General features: G+C 53.4%; 5 protein-coding genes across 5 annotated transcripts; all 5 read right to left on the bottom strand.

Annotated features, from left to right (window-relative positions):
• Window positions 1–1302: 1302 nt before the first annotated feature.
• LOC147356389 (PRAME family member 15-like) lies at window positions 1303–4635 on the bottom strand. Its single transcript, XM_086342450.1, has 3 exons — window positions 4295–4635; window positions 3252–3824; window positions 1303–2424 (listed from the first exon to the last, which is right to left on the bottom strand). Exons 1-3 carry the CDS (start codon window positions 4579–4581, stop codon window positions 1851–1853), a joined length of 1434 nt encoding a protein of 477 aa, XP_086198576.1. The 5' UTR covers window positions 4582–4635; the 3' UTR covers window positions 1303–1850.
• A 2098-nt stretch (window positions 4636–6733) lies between these two features.
• On the bottom strand, window positions 6734–9659 carry LOC147356388 (PRAME family member 15-like). The gene is made up of 3 exons (XM_086342453.1): window positions 9319–9659; window positions 8275–8847; window positions 6734–7447 (listed from the first exon to the last, which is right to left on the bottom strand). Exons 1-3 carry the CDS (start codon window positions 9603–9605, stop codon window positions 6874–6876), a joined length of 1434 nt encoding a protein of 477 aa, XP_086198579.1. The 5' UTR covers window positions 9606–9659; the 3' UTR covers window positions 6734–6873.
• A 2102-nt stretch (window positions 9660–11761) lies between these two features.
• LOC147356387 (PRAME family member 15-like) lies at window positions 11762–14687 on the bottom strand. The gene is made up of 3 exons (XM_086342452.1): window positions 14347–14687; window positions 13303–13875; window positions 11762–12475 (listed from the first exon to the last, which is right to left on the bottom strand). The coding sequence occupies exons 1-3, from the start codon at window positions 14631–14633 to the stop codon at window positions 11902–11904; spliced, it is 1434 nt and encodes a 477-aa protein (XP_086198578.1). The 5' UTR covers window positions 14634–14687; the 3' UTR covers window positions 11762–11901.
• A 2102-nt stretch (window positions 14688–16789) lies between these two features.
• On the bottom strand, window positions 16790–19715 carry LOC147356386 (PRAME family member 15-like). The gene is made up of 3 exons (XM_086342456.1): window positions 19375–19715; window positions 18331–18903; window positions 16790–17503 (listed from the first exon to the last, which is right to left on the bottom strand). The coding sequence occupies exons 1-3, from the start codon at window positions 19659–19661 to the stop codon at window positions 16930–16932; spliced, it is 1434 nt and encodes a 477-aa protein (XP_086198582.1). The 5' UTR covers window positions 19662–19715; the 3' UTR covers window positions 16790–16929.
• Window positions 19716–21817: 2102 nt separating this feature from the next.
• LOC147356385 (PRAME family member 15-like) lies at window positions 21818–24743 on the bottom strand. Its single transcript, XM_086342459.1, has 3 exons — window positions 24403–24743; window positions 23359–23931; window positions 21818–22531 (listed from the first exon to the last, which is right to left on the bottom strand). The coding sequence occupies exons 1-3, from the start codon at window positions 24687–24689 to the stop codon at window positions 21958–21960; spliced, it is 1434 nt and encodes a 477-aa protein (XP_086198585.1). The 5' UTR covers window positions 24690–24743; the 3' UTR covers window positions 21818–21957.
• Window positions 24744–25390: the final 647 nt, after the last annotated feature.

Genomic DNA, 25390 nt, shown 5'->3' with positions numbered 1-25390 from the left:
TTCTTGGGAAAGAAATGATTTTATTGAAAACTCTCCTTGCCATCCAGAGGCACACGCTACCCTTCACCATTAGCTCGCTTACCTTAAGCAAGGAAAGGACGTCCTCATCGGAGGCTAGTCACTTACTGCTCTGCTGTGGCTTGCAGGGCGCTCAGACGTCGACACTGCGGAGAACCCAGCTGTGACTCCAGAGCCAGAAAAGGACTTTGTATTCCCATCATCCCTCTGGCCCACTGCGAAGCCAATCAGAAACGGGCACCTGATCAGTCTATAGAGCTCTCATTGGATTGATCCCGCTTGGATCTTCACTTCTATCAGTCGATTCAGGGAGCAGAGGTTGATGGGGCGGCCGGGTAATGCAGGATCCTTTCTGCACTCACCATTCACTTCGCAAACGCTGACTGAATTCTACCATGAGAACTGAGATATAGACAGTCGTGCTTCCCTTGTGGCTCAGCTGGTAAAGCATCTGCCTGCCATGCCGGAGACCTGGGTTCCATCCCTGGGTTGGGAAGATCCCCCGGACAAGGGAATGGCAACCCACTGCAGTGTCCGTGCCTGGGGAATTCCATGCACAGAGGAGCCTGGTGGGCTAGAGTCCGTGGGGTTCCAAAGAGTCGGACATGACTGAGTGACTAAGCCAGGACACGCCCACACGCCAGCATGCCCTCACTTGCCCTAGTGCATGCCCCCGCCCTCCCATGCACACACATACACACACGCACACGCACACACACACACACACACACACACACACACACACACACAAAGGAGATGTTCCACACAGAATAAAGAAACTCTGAGAATAGTCAGGTTTTGTACCATGGACAGCACGGTGCTGTTTTTCTCTTTTTGAGTAAGTGACCTGAGATCATCGAGGCCTGAACTGAACACAGAGTAATACGTCAGGGAGGACAGCAGTAGATTTTCCACGGGTCTTTCTTTATTTCATTTGATTAATTTTTTTGGTGTAGATTTGCTTCTTAAGGTCCTATAATTTTCTTGCTATACCACATCATCAATAAGTGATATCTGTGCATGTATCCACTCTCATTTTAGATTTCCTTCCTCTTTGGTAACCTGGAGCATCTTCTTATTCTTGACAAGTTCTCTGCTTCAAAAACTTGTTTGTTTAACAGCGAAAGCATTCTGTGTTGGGACGTAGCCACTTAACAGGGTTGCCATAGTTTCAGGTGAAGGGCCAAGGGATTCAGTACAGATAACCCACGTACCCATTCTCCCCAGGTCAGCCCTCCAATCCGGGCCGGCACAACTTTGAGCAGAGCTCCATGAGCGATAGGATAGGTTCCCGGTGGTTATCCAGTCCAAACACAGTGGTGTGTACACGACTTCCCTCAAGGCCCAACCATCCCTCCCACACACCCACGCCCCGCTCCTCCCCCCGCCCACCCCACACACACACACAAACCAGGAGTTCATATTCTAAGTCGTGAGTCCTTCCGTTTCTGCAAGTAAGTTCATTGGGGTCATTTCCTTTCGGATTCCACAAATGAGGGGTGTCACACGCGATTTCCCAACAATTTCTTGACAACTTTCTCCCCGGGAGTAACTCTAACACGTGGGTCTCCCACGTGGACCCACGCGGGTTCATATCAGATGCTAAAAACACGTGTACATGAATGTCCCATCCCCTCCCAGACTCTATAATTCCCCCCTGCCATCTTGCACCACCGCCACGGCCCTCTGCCACCCTACTAACACGGTTCCTTTTCCCATTCGCGTTGAACAGATGTCCGAAACCCTGGGTCTGTGTTGCCTTCATGATGTCCCCCAGTTCTAGATTTCAGTTGCAAGGTGCACAGAAGAAAGCTTCTGATACAGGCCACCCCCTAGGCAGGGGCAGGACAGCTGTATACAATGGGCTCCATGTGATGGCATACATCCTCCCCACAGCGAGGACAGGGGCTGAGGCTTATCCAGATGATCCTGGGACGTCCCAAGTCTCTGAGAATCTCCAACAGCTGAGCCCGAAGCCGGGCAAGTCTCGCTTCCAGGAGAACACCCCGAGGTCTGTAAGTCTCCTGAGGGGCGGGATAACGCTCTTGCCTTAAACAGGGCAGCACAGCGGTGTGTCGCAGCAGCTTCTCCATGACGGCCGTGGACAGGAGGTTCCCACACAGGCTGACGGCCCTGAGCTGGGAGCAGCGGCTCAGGGCAGGCAGGAAGGCCTCCAGCTGGGAGTCCGTGATCCCACACGCGTCCAAGTCCACTTCCTGGAGGGTGGCTGCGACTTTCTCCAGCAGAACTTGGAGGAGCTCAGGCCGAAAGTCAGTCATGGGGACACCGCTGAGATCCAGGCTCTTGAGCTGACTGATGTCTGGGCTCTGGGACACGTGGGTCAAGTCTGATTCTGTAAGCCGGCACTTGGTTAGTGACAGGCTGTCCAAGGGGGACCTCAGGCACCTGGGGAGAAACCAAGCAATTAGTTCTTGGGAACCGGGTGCCAGGTTGCATACAGCTGATAGACAAAAGGTTGCTACAAAGACTGATATGAGTCTGACCATCCACTGAGGGTCAACATGCCGATTTGCCCCGTCTCATTCTAGTCTGAGGGCTCTCAGCCTCACTGTGGCACCGAATCCCTGCACAGTGTCTCAAAGACACTCTCTCCTCATCTATGGAGCGGAGTACCACGTGCTCCACTTCCTTCTGAGGACGAGTGAAGATCATGGCATCGCAAGAACATGCTGTGAGGAGAGCCATAGAGCACCTCCATCAAGGGTGGACATTGTTGAATATTAGCGTGAGAAGGAGATCGAAAAATGGTTTCGGGTAAGGCTTCCTTCAGCCCCAGGTGGAGCCCCAGATCCTACATCTCTGGCCAGGCCAGGCGCTAGGGAGACGTGCCTCAGGAACCAACTGTAGAGCACCACACCATCTCTTACAGACAGGGCCTTTACAACAGGGTTCACTGAGGGCACCGACCTGGGGAGCACAGAGCTTCTCTTCAGGGATGCTCTGATCTGATGTCGTTTCCCCACTTCAGCGTCCTGTTCGCTTCCCTATGTTTACCATGATAACATAGGTGCCTCCGAGTTAGGAGGAAATTACCGACTCTGGGAGGCCAACACCCCCAGATAATACTCCCTACCACCTCACGGGCCCCACTCGATCAGCTTCACCCCCTCCCTTGACTTGCGGGGTTGTGGGACACCACACCCCAGGACAGAGCACCGTGAGAGACGGTCCTTTGGACGTTCTAATGTTGCGTTTAAGGTTACCACACTCACCTGAGCATCTGGTCCAGGCAGCCTTCAAGGAAGGAAGGAGACTCCAGATGGAGGTCCCGGAGGTGGCCCAGCCTCCGGAACTGGGAGGTGATTTGCACAACGTGATCGTGCTCCTGCTTCTTGAAGGCAGACACGTGGACATGGGAGAGATGGAGTCTCTGCAAGTTACTCATCTCACCCAGGAAAGGGGCGAGTGTGGCCAGGGTGGACAGACTCCAGGTGCAACTCACTTGCACCTCCTGGATACAGTCCAGCTGCACCATGCTCAGGACCGTCACGATCTTGTCCATTGGCATGGAGACGATCTTCAGCTTCTTGCAACATAGGTGGATGGAAGACTTTCTCTGCTCCACCCACCGAAGGAAGTAGGTGAGGAAGTTGTCCAGGGTCCTTTTCTTCAGGCACAGGTCTAGAAAAACCTTCAGTGGAGTCGAGGGCTGCCTCGTCATTGACCTGGGCTCAGCCACTGCTGCCATCCGTGAGCCTGAGCACCCATAACTGCTGGCTCCAGACCACATGCTCCAGAAGTTCTGGCCCGTCTTTCGTAAATCTAGCACCCGCAGTTTGCACCTCCTGGGAGAAGAAGGAAGAAGGAGATTGGTAATGATGTAGTACGATCCACACCGTCAGAAACAAACAAACAAACAGAAACCGAAAAAAAAAAAACACAAAACCACAGCCTCCCATTGGGAAAACACACTGCCTACCTGTGCTGTAACTTAATCTTCCTGAGGTCACCAGCTGCCTTGCCCTCTTCCTTCTCTGCCTCACTTTCCTCCACCCCCCTTTGCCCTCTTTTCCTGCCTGATTGTCCACTCTAGTAAGTCCAAGCGTGATTGGGTGGGGGGAGCGGATATTCTAGAAGGCTCCCCTTCATTTAAGCCACCCTTCCGCTACCAGAAGGTATTTCTCATAGCCAACCAAGGCTTCTTCGTTGCTCTCTTGAGAACCCTCTGATCTATCCCGTTCCATCTACGTTCTCTCAGCCCAGCCGTCTTCCTTGGCACTGCCAGGATTTGACCAGGTTCCCATGACCGACTCACCTGGATCGAACCTTCTGGGCAAGCAGAACATCCAGTGCTTCCAGCACGGCTTGTAGGGGCCCCACATGAGGCAGGTCAATCAGGGCCCCCAGAGGCAGGCGGACAAAGGGCCAGGTTTGCACCATGGCTTTGAGGGTCTCAGTCCGATATCCGTCAAAGGCTTCCAGGAAGAGGGGCGGGAAGAGCTCCGTGGGCAGACTCTCCAGAGTAGAAACGTCCAGGTCTTCGGCCCTCAGCAAGTGCCTTCCCGCCAGGTCAAGGAGTCTGGGTGGGGTCGGGGCACTCATCCTGACTCTGCTCCAAGACGACTCCTGTGGAAGCTGCCAGAGATCAAGGGATCCGTTTTAGACAATGCAGGAGCACACCTTACACGGTCTCCCTTCCCTTCCATGCAAGCCACTCAGGGCCAAGGGCACTGCGCTAGCGGGGGTGCAAGTGAGGCTCGTAGCCGTAGGAACACTAGACAGGGCCCAGTGGGGGACAAAGTGCTATCTCTCTGCCCGCTTGGAACACGCGTCTCACTCGTACCGAGGAGCCAAACACGAATGCCGACTGTGTGCTCGATATGCATTTTAAACACCCTGCAAAGAAGGCAAATTCCAAACCGATGTGTTTCATGAATGACGTCTGCTCCCTAAAGACATTTAAAATGATTCCAGCTACATCACTGATGAAAATGTGATGAGATTCAGGTAAAACTACCTTGAGAGGCCAAATCAGACCCTGAAATGCGTTCTTGGGAAAGAAATGATTTTATTGAAAACTCTCCTTGCCATCCAGAGGCACACGCTACCCTTCACCATTAGCTCGCTTACCTTAAGCAAGGAAAGGACGTCCTCATCGGAGGCTAGTCACTTACTGCTCTGCTGTGGCTTGCAGGGCGCTCAGACGTCGACACTGCGGAGAACCCAGCTGTGACTCCAGAGCCAGAAAAGGACTTTGTATTCCCATCATCCCTCTGGCCCACTGCGAAGCCAATCAGAAACGGGCACCTGATCAGTCTATAGAGCTCTCATTGGATTGATCCCGCTTGGATCTTCACTTCTATCAGTCGATTCAGGGAGCAGAGGTTGATGGGGCGGCCGGGTAATGCAGGATCCTTTCTGCACTCACCATTCACTTCGCAAACGCTGACTGAATTCTACCATGAGAACTGAGATATAGACAGTCGTGCTTCCCTTGTGGCTCAGCTGGTAAAGCATCTGCCTGCCATGCCGGAGACCTGGGTTCCATCCCTGGGTTGGGAAGATCCCCCGGACAAGGGAATGGCAACCCACTGCAGTGTCCGTGCCTGGGGAATTCCATGCACAGAGGAGCCTGGTGGGCTAGAGTCCGTGGGGTTCCAAAGAGTCGGACATGACTGAGTGACTAAGCCAGGACACGCCCACACGCCAGCATGCCCTCACTTGCCCTAGTGCATGCCCCCGCCCTCCCATGCACACACATACACACACGCACACGCACACACACACACACACACACACACACACACACACAAAGGAGATGTTCCACACAGAATAAAGAAACTCTGAGAATAGTCAGGTTTTGTACCATGGACAGCACGGTGCTGTTTTTCTCTTTTTGAGTAAGTGACCTGAGATCATCGAGGCCTGAACTGAACACAGAGTAATACGTCAGGGAGGACAGCAGTAGATTTTCCACGGGTCTTTCTTTATTTCATTTGATTAATTTTTTTGGTGTAGATTTGCTTCTTAAGGTCCTATAATTTTCTTGCTATACCACATCATCAATAAGTGATATCTGTGCATGTATCCACTCTCATTTTAGATTTCCTTCCTCTTTGGTAACCTGGAGCATCTTCTTATTCTTGACAAGTTCTCTGCTTCAAAAACTTGTTTGTTTAACAGCGAAAGCATTCTGTGTTGGGACGTAGCCACTTAACAGGGTTGCCATAGTTTCAGGTGAAGGGCCAAGGGATTCAGTACAGATAACCCACGTACCCATTCTCCCCAGGTCAGCCCTCCAATCCGGGCCGGCACAACTTTGAGCAGAGCTCCATGAGCGATAGGATAGGTTCCCGGTGGTTATCCAGTCCAAACACAGTGGTGTGTACACGACTTCCCTCAAGGCCCAACCATCCCTCCCACACACCCACGCCCCGCTCCTCCCCCCGCCCACCCCACACACACACACAAACCAGGAGTTCATATTCTAAGTCGTGAGTCCTTCCGTTTCTGCAAGTAAGTTCATTGGGGTCATTTCCTTTCGGATTCCACAAATGAGGGGTGTCACACGCGATTTCCCAACAATTTCTTGACAACTTTCTCCCCGGGAGTAACTCTAACACGTGGGTCTCCCACGTGGACCCACGCGGGTTCATATCAGATGCTAAAAACACGTGTACATGAATGTCCCATCCCCTCCCAGACTCTATAATTCCCCCCTGCCATCTTGCGCCACCGCCACGGCCCTCTGCCACCCTACTAACACGGTTCCTTTTCCCATTCGCGTTGAACAGATGTCCGAAACCCTGGGTCTGTGTTGCCTTCATGATGTCCCCCAGTTCTAGATTTCAGTTGCAAGGTGCACAGAAGAAAGCTTCTGATACAGGCCACCCCCTAGGCAGGGGCAGGACAGCTGTATACAATGGGCTCCATGTGATGGCATACATCCTCCCCACAGCGAGGACAGGGGCTGAGGCTTATCCAGATGATCCTGGGACGTCCCAAGTCTCTGAGAATCTCCAACAGCTGAGCCCGAAGCCGGGCAAGTCTCGCTTCCAGGAGAACACCCCGAGGTCTGTAAGTCTCCTGAGGGGCGGGATAACGCTCTTGCCTTAAACAGGGCAGCACAGCGGTGTGTCGCAGCAGCTTCTCCATGACGGCCGTGGACAGGAGGTTCCCACACAGGCTGACGGCCCTGAGCTGGGAGCAGCGGCTCAGGGCAGGCAGGAAGGCCTCCAGCTGGGAGTCCGTGATCCCACACGCGTCCAAGTCCACTTCCTGGAGGGTGGCTGCGACTTTCTCCAGCAGAACTTGGAGGAGCTCAGGCCGAAAGTCAGTCATGGGGACACCGCTGAGATCCAGGCTCTTGAGCTGACTGATGTCTGGGCTCTGGGACACGTGGGTCAAGTCTGATTCTGTAAGCCGGCACTTGGTTAGTGACAGGCTGTCCAAGGGGGACCTCAGGCACCTGGGGAGAAACCAAGCAATTAGTTCTTGGGAACCGGGTGCCAGGTTGCATACAGCTGATAGACAAAAGGTTGCTACAAAGACTGATATGAGTCTGACCATCCACTGAGGGTCAACATGCCGATTTGCCCCGTCTCATTCTAGTCTGAGGGCTCTCAGCCTCACTGTGGCACCGAATCCCTGCACAGTGTCTCAAAGACACTCTCTCCTCATCTATGGAGCGGAGTACCACGTGCTCCACTTCCTTCTGAGGACGAGTGAAGATCATGGCATCGCAAGAACATGCTGTGAGGAGAGCCATAGAGCACCTCCATCAAGTGTGGACATTGTTGAATATTAGCGTGAGAAGGAGATCGAAAAATGGTTTCGGGTAAGGCTTCCTTCAGCCCCAGGTGGAGCCCCAGATCCTACATCTCTGGCCAGGCCAGGCGCTAGGGAGACGTGCCTCAGGAACCAACTGTAGAGCACCACACCATCTCTTACAGACAGGGCCTTTACAACAGGGTTCACTGAGGGCACCGACCTGGGGAGCACAGAGCTTCTCTTCAGGGATGCTCTGATCTGATGTCGTTTCCCCACTTCAGCGTCCTGTTCGCTTCCCTATGTTTACCATGATAACATAGGTGCCTCCGAGTTAGGAGGAAATTACCGACTCTGGGAGGCCAACACCCCCAGATAATACTCCCTACCACCTCACGGGCCCCACTCGATCAGCTTCACCCCCTCCCTTGACTTGCGGGGTTGTGGGACACCACACCCCAGGACAGAGCACCGTGAGAGACGGTCCTTTGGACGTTCTAATGTTGCGTTTAAGGTTACCACACTCACCTGAGCATCTGGTCCAGGCAGCCTTCAAGGAAGGAAGGAGACTCCAGATGGAGGTCCCGGAGGTGGCCCAGCCTCCGGAACTGGGAGGTGATTTGCACAACGTGATCGTGCTCCTGCTTCTTGAAGGCAGACACGTGGACGTGGGAGAGATGGAGTCTCTGCAAGTTACTCATCTCACCCAGGAAAGGGGCGAGTGTGGCCAGGGTGGACAGACTCCAGGTGCAACTCACTTGCACCTCCTGGATACAGTCCAGCTGCACCATGCTCAGGACCGTCACGATCTTGTCCATTGGCATGGAGACGATCTTCAGCTTCTTGCAACATAGGTGGATGGAAGACTTTCTCTGCTCCACCCACCGAAGGAAGTAGGTGAGGAAGTTGTCCAGGGTCCTTTTCTTCAGGCACAGGTCTAGAAAAACCTTCAGTGGAGTCGAGGGCTGCCTCGTCATTGACCTGGGCTCAGCCACTGCTGCCATCCGTGAGCCTGAGCACCCATAACTGCTGGCTCCAGACCACATGCTCCAGAAGTTCTGGCCCGTCTTTCGTAAATCTAGCACCCGCAGTTTGCACCTCCTGGGAGAAGAAGGAAGAAGGAGATTGGTAATGATGTAGTACGATCCACACCGTCAGAAACAAACAAACAAACAGAAACCGAAAAAAAAAAAAACACAAAACCACAGCCTCCCATTGGGAAAACACACTGCCTACCTGTGCTGTAACTTAATCTTCCTGAGGTCACCAGCTGCCTTGCCCTCTTCCTTCTCTGCCTCACTTTCCTCCACCCCCCTTTGCCCTCTTTTCCTGCCTGATTGTCCACTCTAGTAAGTCCAAGCGTGATTGGGTGGGGGGAGCGGATATTCTAGAAGGCTCCCCTTCATTTAAGCCACCCTTCCGCTACCAGAAGGTATTTCTCATAGCCAACCAAGGCTTCTTCGTTGCTCTCTTGAGAACCCTCTGATCTATCCCGTTCCATCTACGTTCTCTCAGCCCAGCCGTCTTCCTTGGCACTGCCAGGATTTGACCAGGTTCCCATGACCGACTCACCTGGATCGAACCTTCTGGGCAAGCAGAACATCCAGTGCTTCCAGCACGGCTTGTAGGGGCCCCACATGAGGCAGGTCAATCAGGGCCCCCAGAGGCAGGCGGACAAAGGGCCAGGTTTGCACCATGGCTTTGAGGGTCTCAGTCCGATATCCGTCAAAGGCTTCCAGGAAGAGGGGCGGGAAGAGCTCCGTGGGCAGACTCTCCAGAGTAGAAACGTCCAGGTCTTCGGCCCTCAGCAAGTGCCTTCCCGCCAGGTCAAGGAGTCTGGGTGGGGTCGGGGCACTCATCCTGACTCTGCTCCAAGACGACTCCTGTGGAAGCTGCCAGAGATCAAGGGATCCGTTTTAGACAATGCAGGAGCACACCTTACACGGTCTCCCTTCCCTTCCATGCAAGCCACTCAGGGCCAAGGGCACTGCGCTAGCGGGGGTGCAAGTGAGGCTCGTAGCCGTAGGAACACTAGACAGGGCCCAGTGGGGGACAAAGTGCTATCTCTCTGCCCGCTTGGAACACGCGTCTCACTCGTACCGAGGAGCCAAACACGAATGCCGACTGTGTGCTCGATATGCATTTTAAACACCCTGCAAAGAAGGCAAATTCCAAACCGATGTGTTTCATGAATGACGTCTGCTCCCTAAAGACATTTAAAATGATTCCAGCTACATCACTGATGAAAATGTGATGAGATTCAGGTAAAACTACCTTGAGAGGCCAAATCAGACCCTGAAATGCGTTCTTGGGAAAGAAATGATTTTATTGAAAACTCTCCTTGCCATCCAGAGGCACACGCTACCCTTCACCATTAGCTCGCTTACCTTAAGCAAGGAAAGGACGTCCTCATCGGAGGCTAGTCACTTACTGCTCTGCTGTGGCTTGCAGGGCGCTCAGACGTCGACACTGCGGAGAACCCAGCTGTGACTCCAGAGCCAGAAAAGGACTTTGTATTCCCATCATCCCTCTGGCCCACTGCGAAGCCAATCAGAAACGGGCACCTGATCAGTCTATAGAGCTCTCATTGGATTGATCCCGCTTGGATCTTCACTTCTATCAGTCGATTCAGGGAGCAGAGGTTGATGGGGCGGCCGGGTAATGCAGGATCCTTTCTGCACTCACCATTCACTTCGCAAACGCTGACTGAATTCTACCATGAGAACTGAGATATAGACAGTCGTGCTTCCCTTGTGGCTCAGCTGGTAAAGCATCTGCCTGCCATGCCGGAGACCTGGGTTCCATCCCTGGGTTGGGAAGATCCCCCGGACAAGGGAATGGCAACCCACTGCAGTGTCCGTGCCTGGGGAATTCCATGCACAGAGGAGCCTGGTGGGCTAGAGTCCGTGGGGTTCCAAAGAGTCGGACATGACTGAGTGACTAAGCCAGGACACGCCCACACGCCAGCATGCCCTCACTTGCCCTAGTGCATGCCCCCGCCCTCCCATGCACACACATACACACACGCACACGCACACACACACACACACACACACACACACACACACACACAAAGGAGATGTTCCACACAGAATAAAGAAACTCTGAGAATAGTCAGGTTTTGTACCATGGACAGCACGGTGCTGTTTTTCTCTTTTTGAGTAAGTGACCTGAGATCATCGAGGCCTGAACTGAACACAGAGTAATACGTCAGGGAGGACAGCAGTAGATTTTCCACGGGTCTTTCTTTATTTCATTTGATTAATTTTTTTGGTGTAGATTTGCTTCTTAAGGTCCTATAATTTTCTTGCTATACCACATCATCAATAAGTGATATCTGTGCATGTATCCACTCTCATTTTAGATTTCCTTCCTCTTTGGTAACCTGGAGCATCTTCTTATTCTTGACAAGTTCTCTGCTTCAAAAACTTGTTTGTTTAACAGCGAAAGCATTCTGTGTTGGGACGTAGCCACTTAACAGGGTTGCCATAGTTTCAGGTGAAGGGCCAAGGGATTCAGTACAGATAACCCACGTACCCATTCTCCCCAGATCAGCCCTCCAATCCGGGCCGGCACAACTTTGAGCAGAGCTCCATGAGCGATAGGATAGGTTCCCGGTGGTTATCCAGTCCAAACACAGTGGTGTGTACACGACTTCCCTCAAGGCCCAACCATCCCTCCCACACACCCACGCCCCGCTCCTCCCCCCGCCCACCCCACACACACACACAAACCAGGAGTTCATATTCTAAGTCGTGAGTCCTTCCGTTTCTGCAAGTAAGTTCATTGGGGTCATTTCCTTTCGGATTCCACAAATGAGGGGTGTCACACGCGATTTCCCAACAATTTCTTGACAACTTTCTCCCCGGGAGTAACTCTAACACGTGGGTCTCCCACGTGGACCCACGCGGGTTCATATCAGATGCTAAAAACACGTGTACATGAATGTCCCATCCCCTCCCAGACTCTATAATTCCCCCCTGCCATCTTGCGCCACCGCCACGGCCCTCTGCCACCCTACTAACACGGTTCCTTTTCCCATTCGCGTTGAACAGATGTCCGAAACCCTGGGTCTGTGTTGCCTTCATGATGTCCCCCAGTTCTAGATTTCAGTTGCAAGGTGCACAGAAGAAAGCTTCTGATACAGGCCACCCCCTAGGCAGGGGCAGGACAGCTGTATACAATGGGCTCCATGTGATGGCATACATCCTCCCCACAGCGAGGACAGGGGCTGAGGCTTATCCAGATGATCCTGGGACGTCCCAAGTCTCTGAGAATCTCCAACAGCTGAGCCCGAAGCCGGGCAAGTCTCGCTTCCAGGAGAACACCCCGAGGTCTGTAAGTCTCCTGAGGGGCGGGATAACGCTCTTGCCTTAAACAGGGCAGCACAGCGGTGTGTCGCAGCAGCTTCTCCATGACGGCCGTGGACAGGAGGTTCCCACACAGGCTGACGGCCCTGAGCTGGGAGCAGCGGCTCAGGGCAGGCAGGAAGGCCTCCAGCTGGGAGTCCGTGATCCCACACGCGTCCAAGTCCACTTCCTGGAGGGTGGCTGCGACTTTCTCCAGCAGAACTTGGAGGAGCTCAGGCCGAAAGTCAGTCATGGGGACACCGCTGAGATCCAGGCTCTTGAGCTGACTGATGTCTGGGCTCTGGGACACGTGGGTCAAGTCTGATTCTGTAAGCCGGCACTTGGTTAGTGACAGGCTGTCCAAGGGGGACCTCAGGCACCTGGGGAGAAACCAAGCAATTAGTTCTTGGGAACCGGGTGCCAGGTTGCATACAGCTGATAGACAAAAGGTTGCTACAAAGACTGATATGAGTCTGACCATCCACTGAGGGTCAACATGCCGATTTGCCCCGTCTCATTCTAGTCTGAGGGCTCTCAGCCTCACTGTGGCACCGAATCCCTGCACAGTGTCTCAAAGACACTCTCTCCTCATCTATGGAGCGGAGTACCACGTGCTCCACTTCCTTCTGAGGACGAGTGAAGATCATGGCATCGCAAGAACATGCTGTGAGGAGAGCCATAGAGCACCTCCATCAAGTGTGGGCATTGTTGAATATTAGCGTGAGAAGGAGATCGAAAGATGGTTTCGGGTAAGGCTTCCTTCAGCCCCAGGTGGAGCCCCAGATCCTACATCTCTGGCCAGGCCAGGCGCTAGGGAGACGTGCCTCAGGAACCAACTGTAGAGCACCACACCATCTCTTACAGACAGGGCCTTTACAACAGGGTTCACTGAGGGCACCGACCTGGGGAGCACAGAGCTTCTCTTCAGGGATGCTCTGATCTGATGTCGTTTCCCCACTTCAGCGTCCTGTTCGCTTCCCTATGTTTACCATGATAACATAGGTGCCTCCGAGTTAGGAGGAAATTACCGACTCTGGGAGGCCAACACCCCCAGATAATACTCCCTACCACCTCACGGGCCCCACTCGATCAGCTTCACCCCCTCCCTTGACTTGCGGGGTTGTGGGACACCACACCCCAGGACAGAGCACCGTGAGAGACGGTCCTTTGGACGTTCTAATGTTGCGTTTAAGGTTACCACACTCACCTGAGCATCTGGTCCAGGCAGCCTTCAAGGAAGGAAGGAGACTCCAGATGGAGGTCCCGGAGGTGGCCCAGCCTCCGGAACTGGGAGGTGATTTGCACAACGTGATCGTGCTCCTGCTTCTTGAAGGCAGACACGTGGACGTGGGAGAGATGGAGTCTCTGCAAGTTACTCATCTCACCCAGGAAAGGGGCGAGTGTGGCCAGGGTGGACAGACTCCAGGTGCAACTCACTTGCACCTCCTGGATACAGTCCAGCTGCACCATGCTCAGGACCGTCACGATCTTGTCCATTGGCATGGAGACGATCTTCAGCTTCTTGCAACATAGGTGGATGGAAGACTTTCTCTGCTCCACCCACCGAAGGAAGTAGGTGAGGAAGTTGTCCAGGGTCCTTTTCTTCAGGCACAGGTCTAGAAAAACCTTCAGTGGAGTCGAGGGCTGCCTCGTCATTGACCTGGGCTCAGCCACTGCTGCCATCCGTGAGCCTGAGCACCCATAACTGCTGGCTCCAGACCACATGCTCCAGAAGTTCTGGCCCGTCTTTCGTAAATCTAGCACCCGCAGTTTGCACCTCCTGGGAGAAGAAGGAAGAAGGAGATTGGTAATGATGTAGTACGATCCACACCGTCAGAAACAAACAAACAAACAGAAACCGAAAAAAAAAAAAACACAAAACCACAGCCTCCCATTGGGAAAACACACTGCCTACCTGTGCTGTAACTTAATCTTCCTGAGGTCACCAGCTGCCTTGCCCTCTTCCTTCTCTGCCTCACTTTCCTCCACCCCCCTTTGCCCTCTTTTCCTGCCTGACTGTCCACTCTAGTAAGTCCAAGCGTGATTGGGTGGGGGGAGCGGATATTCTAGAAGGCTCCCCTTCATTTAAGCCACCCTTCCGCTACCAGAAGGTATTTCTCATAGCCAACCAAGGCTTCTTCGTTGCTCTCTTGAGAACCCTCTGATCTATCCCGTTCCATCTACGTTCTCTCAGCCCAGCCGTCTTCCTTGGCACTGCCAGGATTTGACCAGGTTCCCATGACCGACTCACCTGGATCGAACCTTCTGGGCAAGCAGAACATCCAGTGCTTCCAGCACGGCTTGTAGGGGCCCCACATGAGGCAGGTCAATCAGGGCCCCCAGAGGCAGGCGGACAAAGGGCCAGGTTTGCACCATGGCTTTGAGGGTCTCAGTCCGATATCCGTCAAAGGCTTCCAGGAAGAGGGGCGGGAAGAGCTCCGTGGGCAGACTCTCCAGAGTAGAAACGTCCAGGTCTTCGGCCCTCAGCAAGTGCCTTCCCGCCAGGTCAAGGAGTCTGGGTGGGGTCGGGGCACTCATCCTGACTCTGCTCCAAGACGACTCCTGTGGAAGCTGCCAGAGATCAAGGGATCCGTTTTAGACAATGCAGGAGCACACCTTACACGGTCTCCCTTCCCTTCCATGCAAGCCACTCAGGGCCAAGGGCACTGCGCTAGCGGGGGTGCAAGTGAGGCTCGTAGCCGTAGGAACACTAGACAGGGCCCAGTGGGGGACAAAGTGCTATCTCTCTGCCCGCTTGGAACACGCGTCTCACTCGTACCGAGGAGCCAAACACGAATGCCGACTGTGTGCTCGATATGCATTTTAAACACCCTGCAAAGAAGGCAAATTCCAAACCGATGTGTTTCATGAATGACGTCTGCTCCCTAAAGACATTTAAAATGATTCCAGCTACATCACTGATGAAAATGTGATGAGATTCAGGTAAAACTACCTTGAGAGGCCAAATCAGACCCTGAAATGCGTTCTTGGGAAAGAAATGATTTTATTGAAAACTCTCCTTGCCATCCAGAGGCACACGCTACCCTTCACCATTAGCTCGCTTACCTTAAGCAAGGAAAGGACGTCCTCATCGGAGGCTAGTCACTTACTGCTCTGCTGTGGCTTGCAGGGCGCTCAGACGTCGACACTGCGGAGAACCCAGCTGTGACTCCAGAGCCAGAAAAGGACTTTGTATTCCCATCATCCCTCTGGCCCACTGCGAAGCCAATCAGAAACGGGCACCTGATCAGTCTATAGAGCTCTCATTGGATTGATCCCGCTTGGATCTTCACTTCTATCAGTCGATTCAGGGAGCAGAGGTTGATGGGGCGGCCGGGTAATGCAGGATCCTTTCTGCACTCACCATTCACTTCGCAAACGCTGACTGAATTCTACCATGAGAACTGAGATATAGACAGTCGTGCTTCCCTTGTGGCTCAGCTGGTAAAGCATCTGCCTGCCATGCCGGAGACCTGGGTTCCATCCCTGGGTTGGGAAGATCCCCCGGACAAGGGAATGGCAACCCACTGCAGTGTCCGTGCCTGGGGAATTCCATGCACAGAGGAGCCTGGTGGGCTAGAGTCCGTGGGGTTCCAAAGAGTCGGACATGACTGAGTGACTAAGCCAGGACACGCCCACACGCCAGCATGCCCTCACTTGCCCTAGTGCATGCCCCCGCCCTCCCATGCACACACATACACACACGCACACGCACACACACACACACACACACACACACACACACACACACAAAGGAGATGTTCCACACAGAATAAAGAAACTCTGAGAATAGTCAGGTTTTGTACCATGGACAGCACGGTGCTGTTTTTCTCTTTTTGAGTAAGTGACCTGAGATCATCGAGGCCTGAACTGAACACAGAGTAATACGTCAGGGAGGACAGCAGTAGATTTTCCACGGGTCTTTCTTTATTTCATTTGATTAATTTTTTTGGTGTAGATTTGCTTCTTAAGGTCCTATAATTTTCTTGCTATACCACATCATCAATAAGTGATATCTGTGCATGTATCCACTCTCATTTTAGATTTCCTTCCTCTTTGGTAACCTGGAGCATCTTCTTATTCTTGACAAGTTCTCTGCTTCAAAAACTTGTTTGTTTAACAGCGAAAGCATTCTGTGTTGGGACGTAGCCACTTAACAGGGTTGCCATAGTTTCAGGTGAAGGGCCAAGGGATTCAGTACAGATAACCCACGTACCCATTCTCCCCAGGTCAGCCCTCCAATCCGGGCCGGCACAACTTTGAGCAGAGCTCCATGAGCGATAGGATAGGTTCCCGGTGGTTATCCAGTCCAAACACAGTGGTGTGTACACGACTTCCCTCAAGGCCCAACCATCCCTCCCACACACCCACGCCCCGCTCCTCCCCCCGCCCACCCCACACACACACACAAACCAGGAGTTCATATTCTAAGTCGTGAGTCCTTCCGTTTCTGCAAGTAAGTTCATTGGGGTCATTTCCTTTCGGATTCCACAAATGAGGGGTGTCACACGCGATTTCCCAACAATTTCTTGACAACTTTCTCCCCGGGAGTAACTCTAACACGTGGGTCTCCCACGTGGACCCACGCGGGTTCATATCAGATGCTAAAAACACGTGTACATGAATGTCCCATCCCCTCCCAGACTCTATAATTCCCCCCTGCCATCTTGCGCCACCGCCACGGCCCTCTGCCACCCTACTAACACGGTTCCTTTTCCCATTCGCGTTGAACAGATGTCCGAAACCCTGGGTCTGTGTTGCCTTCATGATGTCCCCCAGTTCTAGATTTCAGTTGCAAGGTGCACAGAAGAAAGCTTCTGATACAGGCCACCCCCTAGGCAGGGGCAGGACAGCTGTATACAATGGGCTCCATGTGATGGCATACATCCTCCCCACAGCGAGGACAGGGGCTGAGGCTTATCCAGATGATCCTGGGACGTCCCAAGTCTCTGAGAATCTCCAACAGCTGAGCCCGAAGCCGGGCAAGTCTCGCTTCCAGGAGAACACCCCGAGGTCTGTAAGTCTCCTGAGGGGCGGGATAACGCTCTTGCCTTAAACAGGGCAGCACAGCGGTGTGTCGCAGCAGCTTCTCCATGACGGCCGTGGACAGGAGGTTCCCACACAGGCTGACGGCCCTGAGCTGGGAGCAGCGGCTCAGGGCAGGCAGGAAGGCCTCCAGCTGGGAGTCCGTGATCCCACACGCGTCCAAGTCCACTTCCTGGAGGGTGGCTGCGACTTTCTCCAGCAGAACTTGGAGGAGCTCAGGCCGAAAGTCAGTCATGGGGACACCGCTGAGATCCAGGCTCTTGAGCTGACTGATGTCTGGGCTCTGGGACACGTGGGTCAAGTCTGATTCTGTAAGCCGGCACTTGGTTAGTGACAGGCTGTCCAAGGGGGACCTCAGGCACCTGGGGAGAAACCAAGCAATTAGTTCTTGGGAACCGGGTGCCAGGTTGCATACAGCTGATAGACAAAAGGTTGCTACAAAGACTGATATGAGTCTGACCATCCACTGAGGGTCAACATGCCGATTTGCCCCGTCTCATTCTAGTCTGAGGGCTCTCAGCCTCACTGTGGCACCGAATCCCTGCACAGTGTCTCAAAGACACTCTCTCCTCATCTATGGAGCGGAGTACCACGTGCTCCACTTCCTTCTGAGGACGAGTGAAGATCATGGCATCGCAAGAACATGCTGTGAGGAGAGCCATAGAGCACCTCCATCAAGGGTGGACATTGTTGAATATTAGCGTGAGAAGGAGATCGAAAAATGGTTTCGGGTAAGGCTTCCTTCAGCCCCAGGTGGAGCCCCAGATCCTACATCTCTGGCCAGGCCAGGCGCTAGGGAGACGTGCCTCAGGAACCAACTGTAGAGCACCACACCATCTCTTACAGACAGGGCCTTTACAACAGGGTTCACTGAGGGCACCGACCTGGGGAGCACAGAGCTTCTCTTCAGGGATGCTCTGATCTGATGTCGTTTCCCCACTTCAGCGTCCTGTTCGCTTCCCTATGTTTACCATGATAACATAGGTGCCTCCGAGTTAGGAGGAAATTACCGACTCTGGGAGGCCAACACCCCCAGATAATACTCCCTACCACCTCACGGGCCCCACTCGATCAGCTTCACCCCCTCCCTTGACTTGCGGGGTTGTGGGACACCACACCCCAGGACAGAGCACCGTGAGAGACGGTCCTTTGGACGTTCTAATGTTGCGTTTAAGGTTACCACACTCACCTGAGCATCTGGTCCAGGCAGCCTTCAAGGAAGGAAGGAGACTCCAGATGGAGGTCCCGGAGGTGGCCCAGCCTCCGGAACTGGGAGGTGATTTGCACAACGTGATCGTGCTCCTGCTTCTTGAAGGCAGACACGTGGACATGGGAGAGATGGAGTCTCTGCAAGTTACTCATCTCACCCAGGAAAGGGGCGAGTGTGGCCAGGGTGGACAGACTCCAGGTGCAACTCACTTGCACCTCCTGGATACAGTCCAGCTGCACCATGCTCAGGACCGTCACGATCTTGTCCATTGGCATGGAGACGATCTTCAGCTTCTTGCAACATAGGTGGATGGAAGACTTTCTCTGCTCCACCCACCGAAGGAAGTAGGTGAGGAAGTTGTCCAGGGTCCTTTTCTTCAGGCACAGGTCTAGAAAAACCTTCAGTGGAGTCGAGGGCTGCCTCGTCATTGACCTGGGCTCAGCCACTGCTGCCATCCGTGAGCCTGAGCACCCATAACTGCTGGCTCCAGACCACATGCTCCAGAAGTTCTGGCCCGTCTTTCGTAAATCTAGCACCCGCAGTTTGCACCTCCTGGGAGAAGAAGGAAGAAGGAGATTGGTAATGATGTAGTACGATCCACACCGTCAGAAACAAACAAACAAACAGAAACCGAAAAAAAAAAAAACACAAAACCACAGCCTCCCATTGGGAAAACACACTGCCTACCTGTGCTGTAACTTAATCTTCCTGAGGTCACCAGCTGCCTTGCCCTCTTCCTTCTCTGCCTCACTTTCCTCCACCCCCCTTTGCCCTCTTTTCCTGCCTGATTGTCCACTCTAGTAAGTCCAAGCGTGATTGGGTGGGGGGAGCGGATATTCTAGAAGGCTCCCCTTCATTTAAGCCACCCTTCCGCTACCAGAAGGTATTTCTCATAGCCAACCAAGGCTTCTTCGTTGCTCTCTTGAGAACCCTCTGATCTATCCCGTTCCATCTACGTTCTCTCAGCCCAGCCGTCTTCCTTGGCACTGCCAGGATTTGACCAGGTTCCCATGACCGACTCACCTGGATCGAACCTTCTGGGCAAGCAGAACATCCAGTGCTTCCAGCACGGCTTGTAGGGGCCCCACATGAGGCAGGTCAATCAGGGCCCCCAGAGGCAGGCGGACAAAGGGCCAGGTTTGCACCATGGCTTTGAGGGTCTCAGTCCGATATCCGTCAAAGGCTTCCAGGAAGAGGGGCGGGAAGAGCTCCGTGGGCAGACTCTCCAGAGTAGAAACGTCCAGGTCTTCGGCCCTCAGCAAGTGCCTTCCCGCCAGGTCAAGGAGTCTGGGTGGGGTCGGGGCACTCATCCTGACTCTGCTCCAAGACGACTCCTGTGGAAGCTGCCAGAGATCAAGGGATCCGTTTTAGACAATGCAGGAGCACACCTTACACGGTCTCCCTTCCCTTCCATGCAAGCCACTCAGGGCCAAGGGCACTGCGCTAGCGGGGGTGCAAGTGAGGCTCGTAGCCGTAGGAACACTAGACAGGGCCCAGTGGGGGACAAAGTGCTATCTCTCTGCCCGCTTGGAACACGCGTCTCACTCGTACCGAGGAGCCAAACACGAATGCCGACTGTGTGCTCGATATGCATTTTAAACACCCTGCAAAGAAGGCAAATTCCAAACCGATGTGTTTCATGAATGACGTCTGCTCCCTAAAGACATTTAAAATGATTCCAGCTACATCACTGATGAAAATGTGATGAGATTCAGGTAAAACTACCTTGAGAGGCCAAATCAGACCCTGAAATGCGTTCTTGGGAAAGAAATGATTTTATTGAAAACTCTCCTTGCCATCCAGAGGCACACGCTACCCTTCACCATTAGCTCGCTTACCTTAAGCAAGGAAAGGACGTCCTCATCGGAGGCTAGTCACTTACTGCTCTGCTGTGGCTTGCAGGGCGCTCAGACGTCGACACTGCGGAGAACCCAGCTGTGACTCCAGAGCCAGAAAAGGACTTTGTATTCCCATCATCCCTCTGGCCCACTGCGAAGCCAATCAGAAACGGGCACCTGATCAGTCTATAGAGCTCTCATTGGATTGATCCCGCTTGGATCTTCACTTCTATCAGTCGATTCAGGGAGCAGAGGTTGATGGGGCGGCCGGGTAATGCAGGATCCTTTCTGCACTCACCATTCACTTCGCAAACGCTGACTGAATTCTACCATGAGAACTGAGATATAGACAGTCGTGCTTCCCTTGTGGCTCAGCTGGTAAAGCATCTGCCTGCCATGCCGGAGACCTGGGTTCCATCCCTGGGTTGGGAAGATCCCCCGGACAAGGGAATGGCAACCCACTGCAGTGTCCGTGCCTGGGGAATTCCATGCACAGAGGAGCCTGGTGGGCTAGAGTCCGTGGGGTTCCAAAGAGTCGGACATGACTGAGTGACTAAGCCAGGACACGCCCACACGCCAGCATGCCCTCACTTGCCCTAGTGCATGCCCCCGCCCTCCCATGCACACACATACACACACGCACACGCACACACACACACACACACACACACACACACACACACACAAAGGAGATGTTCCACACAGAATAAAGAAACTCTGAGAATAGTCAGGTTTTGTACCATGGACAGCACGGTGCTGTTTTTCTCTTTTTGAGTAAGTGACCTGAGATCATCGAGGCCTGAACTGAACACAGAGTAATACGTCAGGGAGGACAGCAGTAGATTTTCCACGGGTCTTTCTTTATTTCATTTGATTAATTTTTTTGGTGTAGATTTGCTTCTTAAGGTCCTATAATTTTCTTGCTATACCACATCATCAATAAGTGATATCTGTGCATGTATCCACTCTCATTTTAGATTTCCTTCCTCTTTGGTAACCTGGAGCATCTTCTTATTCTTGACAAGTTCTCTGCTTCAAAAACTTGTTTGTTTAACAGCGAAAGCATTCTGTGTTGGGACGTAGCCACTTAACAGGGTTGCCATAGTTTCAGGTGAAGGGCCAAGGGATTCAGTACAGATAACCCACGTACCCATTCTCCCCAGGTCAGCCCTCCAATCCGGGCCGGCACAACTTTGAGCAGAGCTCCATGAGCGATAGGATAGGTTCCCGGTGGTTATCCAGTCCAAACACAGTGGTGTGTACACGACTTCCCTCAAGGCCCAACCATCCCTCCCACACACCCACGCCCCGCTCCTCCCCCCGCCCACCCCACACACACACACAAACCAGGAGTTCATATTCTAAGTCGTGAGTCCTTCCGTTTCTGCAAGTAAGTTCATTGGGGTCATTTCCTTTCGGATTCCACAAATGAGGGGTGTCACACGCGATTTCCCAACAATTTCTTGACAACTTTCTCCCCGGGAGTAACTCTAACACGTGGGTCTCCCACGTGGACCCACGCGGGTTCATATCAGATGCTAAAAACACGTGTACATGAATGTCCCATCCCCTCCCAGACTCTATAATTCCCCCCTGCCATCTTGCGCCACCGCCACGGCCCTCTGCCACCCTACTAACACGGTTCCTTTTCCCATTCGCGTTGAACAGATGTCCGAAACCCTGGGTCTGTGTTGCCTTCATGATGTCCCCCAGTTCTAGATTTCAGTTGCAAGGTGCACAGAAGAAAGCTTCTGATACAGGCCACCCCCTAGGCAGGGGCAGGACAGCTGTATACAATGGGCTCCATGTGATGGCATACATCCTCCCCACAGCGAGGACAGGGGCTGAGGCTTATCCAGATGATCCTGGGACGTCCCAAGTCTCTGAGAATCTCCAACAGCTGAGCCCGAAGCCGGGCAAGTCTCGCTTCCAGGAGAACACCCCGAGGTCTGTAAGTCTCCTGAGGGGCGGGATAACGCTCTTGCCTTAAACAGGGCAGCACAGCGGTGTGTCGCAGCAGCTTCTCCATGACGGCCGTGGACAGGAGGTTCCCACACAGGCTGACGGCCCTGAGCTGGGAGCAGCGGCTCAGGGCAGGCAGGAAGGCCTCCAGCTGGGAGTCCGTGATCCCACACGCGTCCAAGTCCACTTCCTGGAGGGTGGCTGCGACTTTCTCCAGCAGAACTTGGAGGAGCTCAGGCCGAAAGTCAGTCATGGGGACACCGCTGAGATCCAGGCTCTTGAGCTGACTGATGTCTGGGCTCTGGGACACGTGGGTCAAGTCTGATTCTGTAAGCCGGCACTTGGTTAGTGACAGGCTGTCCAAGGGGGACCTCAGGCACCTGGGGAGAAACCAAGCAATTAGTTCTTGGGAACCGGGTGCCAGGTTGCATACAGCTGATAGACAAAAGGTTGCTACAAAGACTGATATGAGTCTGACCATCCACTGAGGGTCAACATGCCGATTTGCCCCGTCTCATTCTAGTCTGAGGGCTCTCAGCCTCACTGTGGCACCGAATCCCTGCACAGTGTCTCAAAGACACTCTCTCCTCATCTATGGAGCGGAGTACCACGTGCTCCACTTCCTTCTGAGGACGAGTGAAGATCATGGCATCGCAAGAACATGCTGTGAGGAGAGCCATAGAGCACCTCCATCAAGGGTGGACATTGTTGAATATTAGCGTGAGAAGGAGATCGAAAAATGGTTTCGGGTAAGGCTTCCTTCAGCCCCAGGTGGAGCCCCAGATCCTACATCTCTGGCCAGGCCAGGCGCTAGGGAGACGTGCCTCAGGAACCAACTGTAGAGCACCACACCATCTCTTACAGACAGGGCCTTTACAACAGGGTTCACTGAGGGCACCGACCTGGGGAGCACAGAGCTTCTCTTCAGGGATGCTCTGATCTGATGTCGTTTCCCCACTTCAGCGTCCTGTTCGCTTCCCTATGTTTACCATGATAACATAGGTGCCTCCGAGTTAGGAGGAAATTACCGACTCTGGGAGGCCAACACCCCCAGATAATACTCCCTACCACCTCACGGGCCCCACTCGATCAGCTTCACCCCCTCCCTTGACTTGCGGGGTTGTGGGACACCACACCCCAGGACAGAGCACCGTGAGAGACGGTCCTTTGGACGTTCTAATGTTGCGTTTAAGGTTACCACACTCACCTGAGCATCTGGTCCAGGCAGCCTTCAAGGAAGGAAGGAGACTCCAGATGGAGGTCCCGGAGGTGGCCCAGCCTCCGGAACTGGGAGGTGATTTGCACAACGTGATCGTGCTCCTGCTTCTTGAAGGCAGACACGTGGACATGGGAGAGATGGAGTCTCTGCAAGTTACTCATCTCACCCAGGAAAGGGGCGAGTGTGGCCAGGGTGGACAGACTCCAGGTGCAACTCACTTGCACCTCCTGGATACAGTCCAGCTGCACCATGCTCAGGACCGTCACGATCTTGTCCATTGGCATGGAGACGATCTTCAGCTTCTTGCAACATAGGTGGATGGAAGACTTTCTCTGCTCCACCCACCGAAGGAAGTAGGTGAGGAAGTTGTCCAGGGTCCTTTTCTTCAGGCACAGGTCTAGAAAAACCTTCAGTGGAGTCGAGGGCTGCCTCGTCATTGACCTGGGCTCAGCCACTGCTGCCATCCGTGAGCCTGAGCACCCATAACTGCTGGCTCCAGACCACATGCTCCAGAAGTTCTGGCCCGTCTTTCGTAAATCTAGCACCCGCAGTTTGCACCTCCTGGGAGAAGAAGGAAGAAGGAGATTGGTAATGATGTAGTACGATCCACACCGTCAGAAACAAACAAACAAACAGAAACCGAAAAAAAAAAAAACACAAAACCACAGCCTCCCATTGGGAAAACACACTGCCTACCTGTGCTGTAACTTAATCTTCCTGAGGTCACCAGCTGCCTTGCCCTCTTCCTTCTCTGCCTCACTTTCCTCCACCCCCCTTTGCCCTCTTTTCCTGCCTGATTGTCCACTCTAGTAAGTCCAAGCGTGATTGGGTGGGGGGAGCGGATATTCTAGAAGGCTCCCCTTCATTTAAGCCACCCTTCCGCTACCAGAAGGTATTTCTCATAGCCAACCAAGGCTTCTTCGTTGCTCTCTTGAGAACCCTCTGATCTATCCCGTTCCATCTACGTTCTCTCAGCCCAGCCGTCTTCCTTGGCACTGCCAGGATTTGACCAGGTTCCCATGACCGACTCACCTGGATCGAACCTTCTGGGCAAGCAGAACATCCAGTGCTTCCAGCACGGCTTGTAGGGGCCCCACATGAGGCAGGTCAATCAGGGCCCCCAGAGGCAGGCGGACAAAGGGCCAGGTTTGCACCATGGCTTTGAGGGTCTCAGTCCGATATCCGTCAAAGGCTTCCAGGAAGAGGGGCGGGAAGAGCTCCGTGGGCAGACTCTCCAGAGTAGAAACGTCCAGGTCTTCGGCCCTCAGCAAGTGCCTTCCCGCCAGGTCAAGGAGTCTGGGTGGGGTCGGGGCACTCATCCTGACTCTGCTCCAAGACGACTCCTGTGGAAGCTGCCAGAGATCAAGGGATCCGTTTTAGACAATGCAGGAGCACACCTTACACGGTCTCCCTTCCCTTCCATGCAAGCCACTCAGGGCCAAGGGCACTGCGCTAGCGGGGGTGCAAGTGAGGCTCGTAGCCGTAGGAACACTAGACAGGGCCCAGTGGGGGACAAAGTGCTATCTCTCTGCCCGCTTGGAACACGCGTCTCACTCGTACCGAGGAGCCAAACACGAATGCCGACTGTGTGCTCGATATGCATTTTAAACACCCTGCAAAGAAGGCAAATTCCAAACCGATGTGTTTCATGAATGACGTCTGCTCCCTAAAGACATTTAAAATGATTCCAGCTACATCACTGATGAAAATGTGATGAGATTCAGGTAAAACTACCTTGAGAGGCCAAATCAGACCCTGAAATGCGTTCTTGGGAAAGAAATGATTTTATTGAAAACTCTCCTTGCCATCCAGAGGCACACGCTACCCTTCACCATTAGCTCGCTTACCTTAAGCAAGGAAAGGACGTCCTCATCGGAGGCTAGTCACTTACTGCTCTGCTGTGGCTTGCAGGGCGCTCAGACGTCGACACTGCGGAGAACCCAGCTGTGACTCCAGAGCCAGAAAAGGACTTTGTATTCCCATCATCCCTCTGGCCCACTGCGAAGCCAATCAGAAACGG

This window comes from Bos grunniens, chromosome 16 (genome assembly GCF_055505025.1).
Source record: "Bos grunniens cultivar Pamir isolate PY7600 chromosome 16, Bosgru_T2T1.0, whole genome shotgun sequence".
Classification (NCBI taxonomy): domain Eukaryota; kingdom Metazoa; phylum Chordata; class Mammalia; order Artiodactyla; family Bovidae; genus Bos; species Bos grunniens.
This window is presented reverse-complemented; position numbering and strand designations above follow the sequence as displayed.

What these genes read in the sequence shown, in the direction of transcription:
- LOC147356389 (XM_086342450.1), bottom strand. Translation starts at nt 4,581, where the DNA reads ATGAGTGCCCCGACCCCACCCAGACTCCTTGACCTGGCGGGAAGGCAC. An exon ending in GCCCAGAAGGTTCGATCCAG is followed by an intron (nt 3,825 to 4,294) that starts GTGAGTCGGTCA and finishes TTCTTCTCCCAG; the next exon opens with GAGGTGCAAACTGCGGGTGC. An exon ending in TGCCTGGACCAGATGCTCAG is followed by an intron (nt 2,425 to 3,251) that starts GTGAGTGTGGTA and finishes GTTTCTCCCCAG; the next exon opens with GTGCCTGAGGTCCCCCTTGG.
- LOC147356388 (XM_086342453.1), bottom strand. Translation starts at nt 9,605, where the DNA reads ATGAGTGCCCCGACCCCACCCAGACTCCTTGACCTGGCGGGAAGGCAC. An exon ending in GCCCAGAAGGTTCGATCCAG is followed by an intron (nt 8,848 to 9,318) that starts GTGAGTCGGTCA and finishes TTCTTCTCCCAG; the next exon opens with GAGGTGCAAACTGCGGGTGC. An exon ending in TGCCTGGACCAGATGCTCAG is followed by an intron (nt 7,448 to 8,274) that starts GTGAGTGTGGTA and finishes GTTTCTCCCCAG; the next exon opens with GTGCCTGAGGTCCCCCTTGG.
- LOC147356387 (XM_086342452.1), bottom strand. Translation starts at nt 14,633, where the DNA reads ATGAGTGCCCCGACCCCACCCAGACTCCTTGACCTGGCGGGAAGGCAC. An exon ending in GCCCAGAAGGTTCGATCCAG is followed by an intron (nt 13,876 to 14,346) that starts GTGAGTCGGTCA and finishes TTCTTCTCCCAG; the next exon opens with GAGGTGCAAACTGCGGGTGC. An exon ending in TGCCTGGACCAGATGCTCAG is followed by an intron (nt 12,476 to 13,302) that starts GTGAGTGTGGTA and finishes GTTTCTCCCCAG; the next exon opens with GTGCCTGAGGTCCCCCTTGG.
- LOC147356386 (XM_086342456.1), bottom strand. Translation starts at nt 19,661, where the DNA reads ATGAGTGCCCCGACCCCACCCAGACTCCTTGACCTGGCGGGAAGGCAC. An exon ending in GCCCAGAAGGTTCGATCCAG is followed by an intron (nt 18,904 to 19,374) that starts GTGAGTCGGTCA and finishes TTCTTCTCCCAG; the next exon opens with GAGGTGCAAACTGCGGGTGC. An exon ending in TGCCTGGACCAGATGCTCAG is followed by an intron (nt 17,504 to 18,330) that starts GTGAGTGTGGTA and finishes GTTTCTCCCCAG; the next exon opens with GTGCCTGAGGTCCCCCTTGG.
- LOC147356385 (XM_086342459.1), bottom strand. Translation starts at nt 24,689, where the DNA reads ATGAGTGCCCCGACCCCACCCAGACTCCTTGACCTGGCGGGAAGGCAC. An exon ending in GCCCAGAAGGTTCGATCCAG is followed by an intron (nt 23,932 to 24,402) that starts GTGAGTCGGTCA and finishes TTCTTCTCCCAG; the next exon opens with GAGGTGCAAACTGCGGGTGC. An exon ending in TGCCTGGACCAGATGCTCAG is followed by an intron (nt 22,532 to 23,358) that starts GTGAGTGTGGTA and finishes GTTTCTCCCCAG; the next exon opens with GTGCCTGAGGTCCCCCTTGG.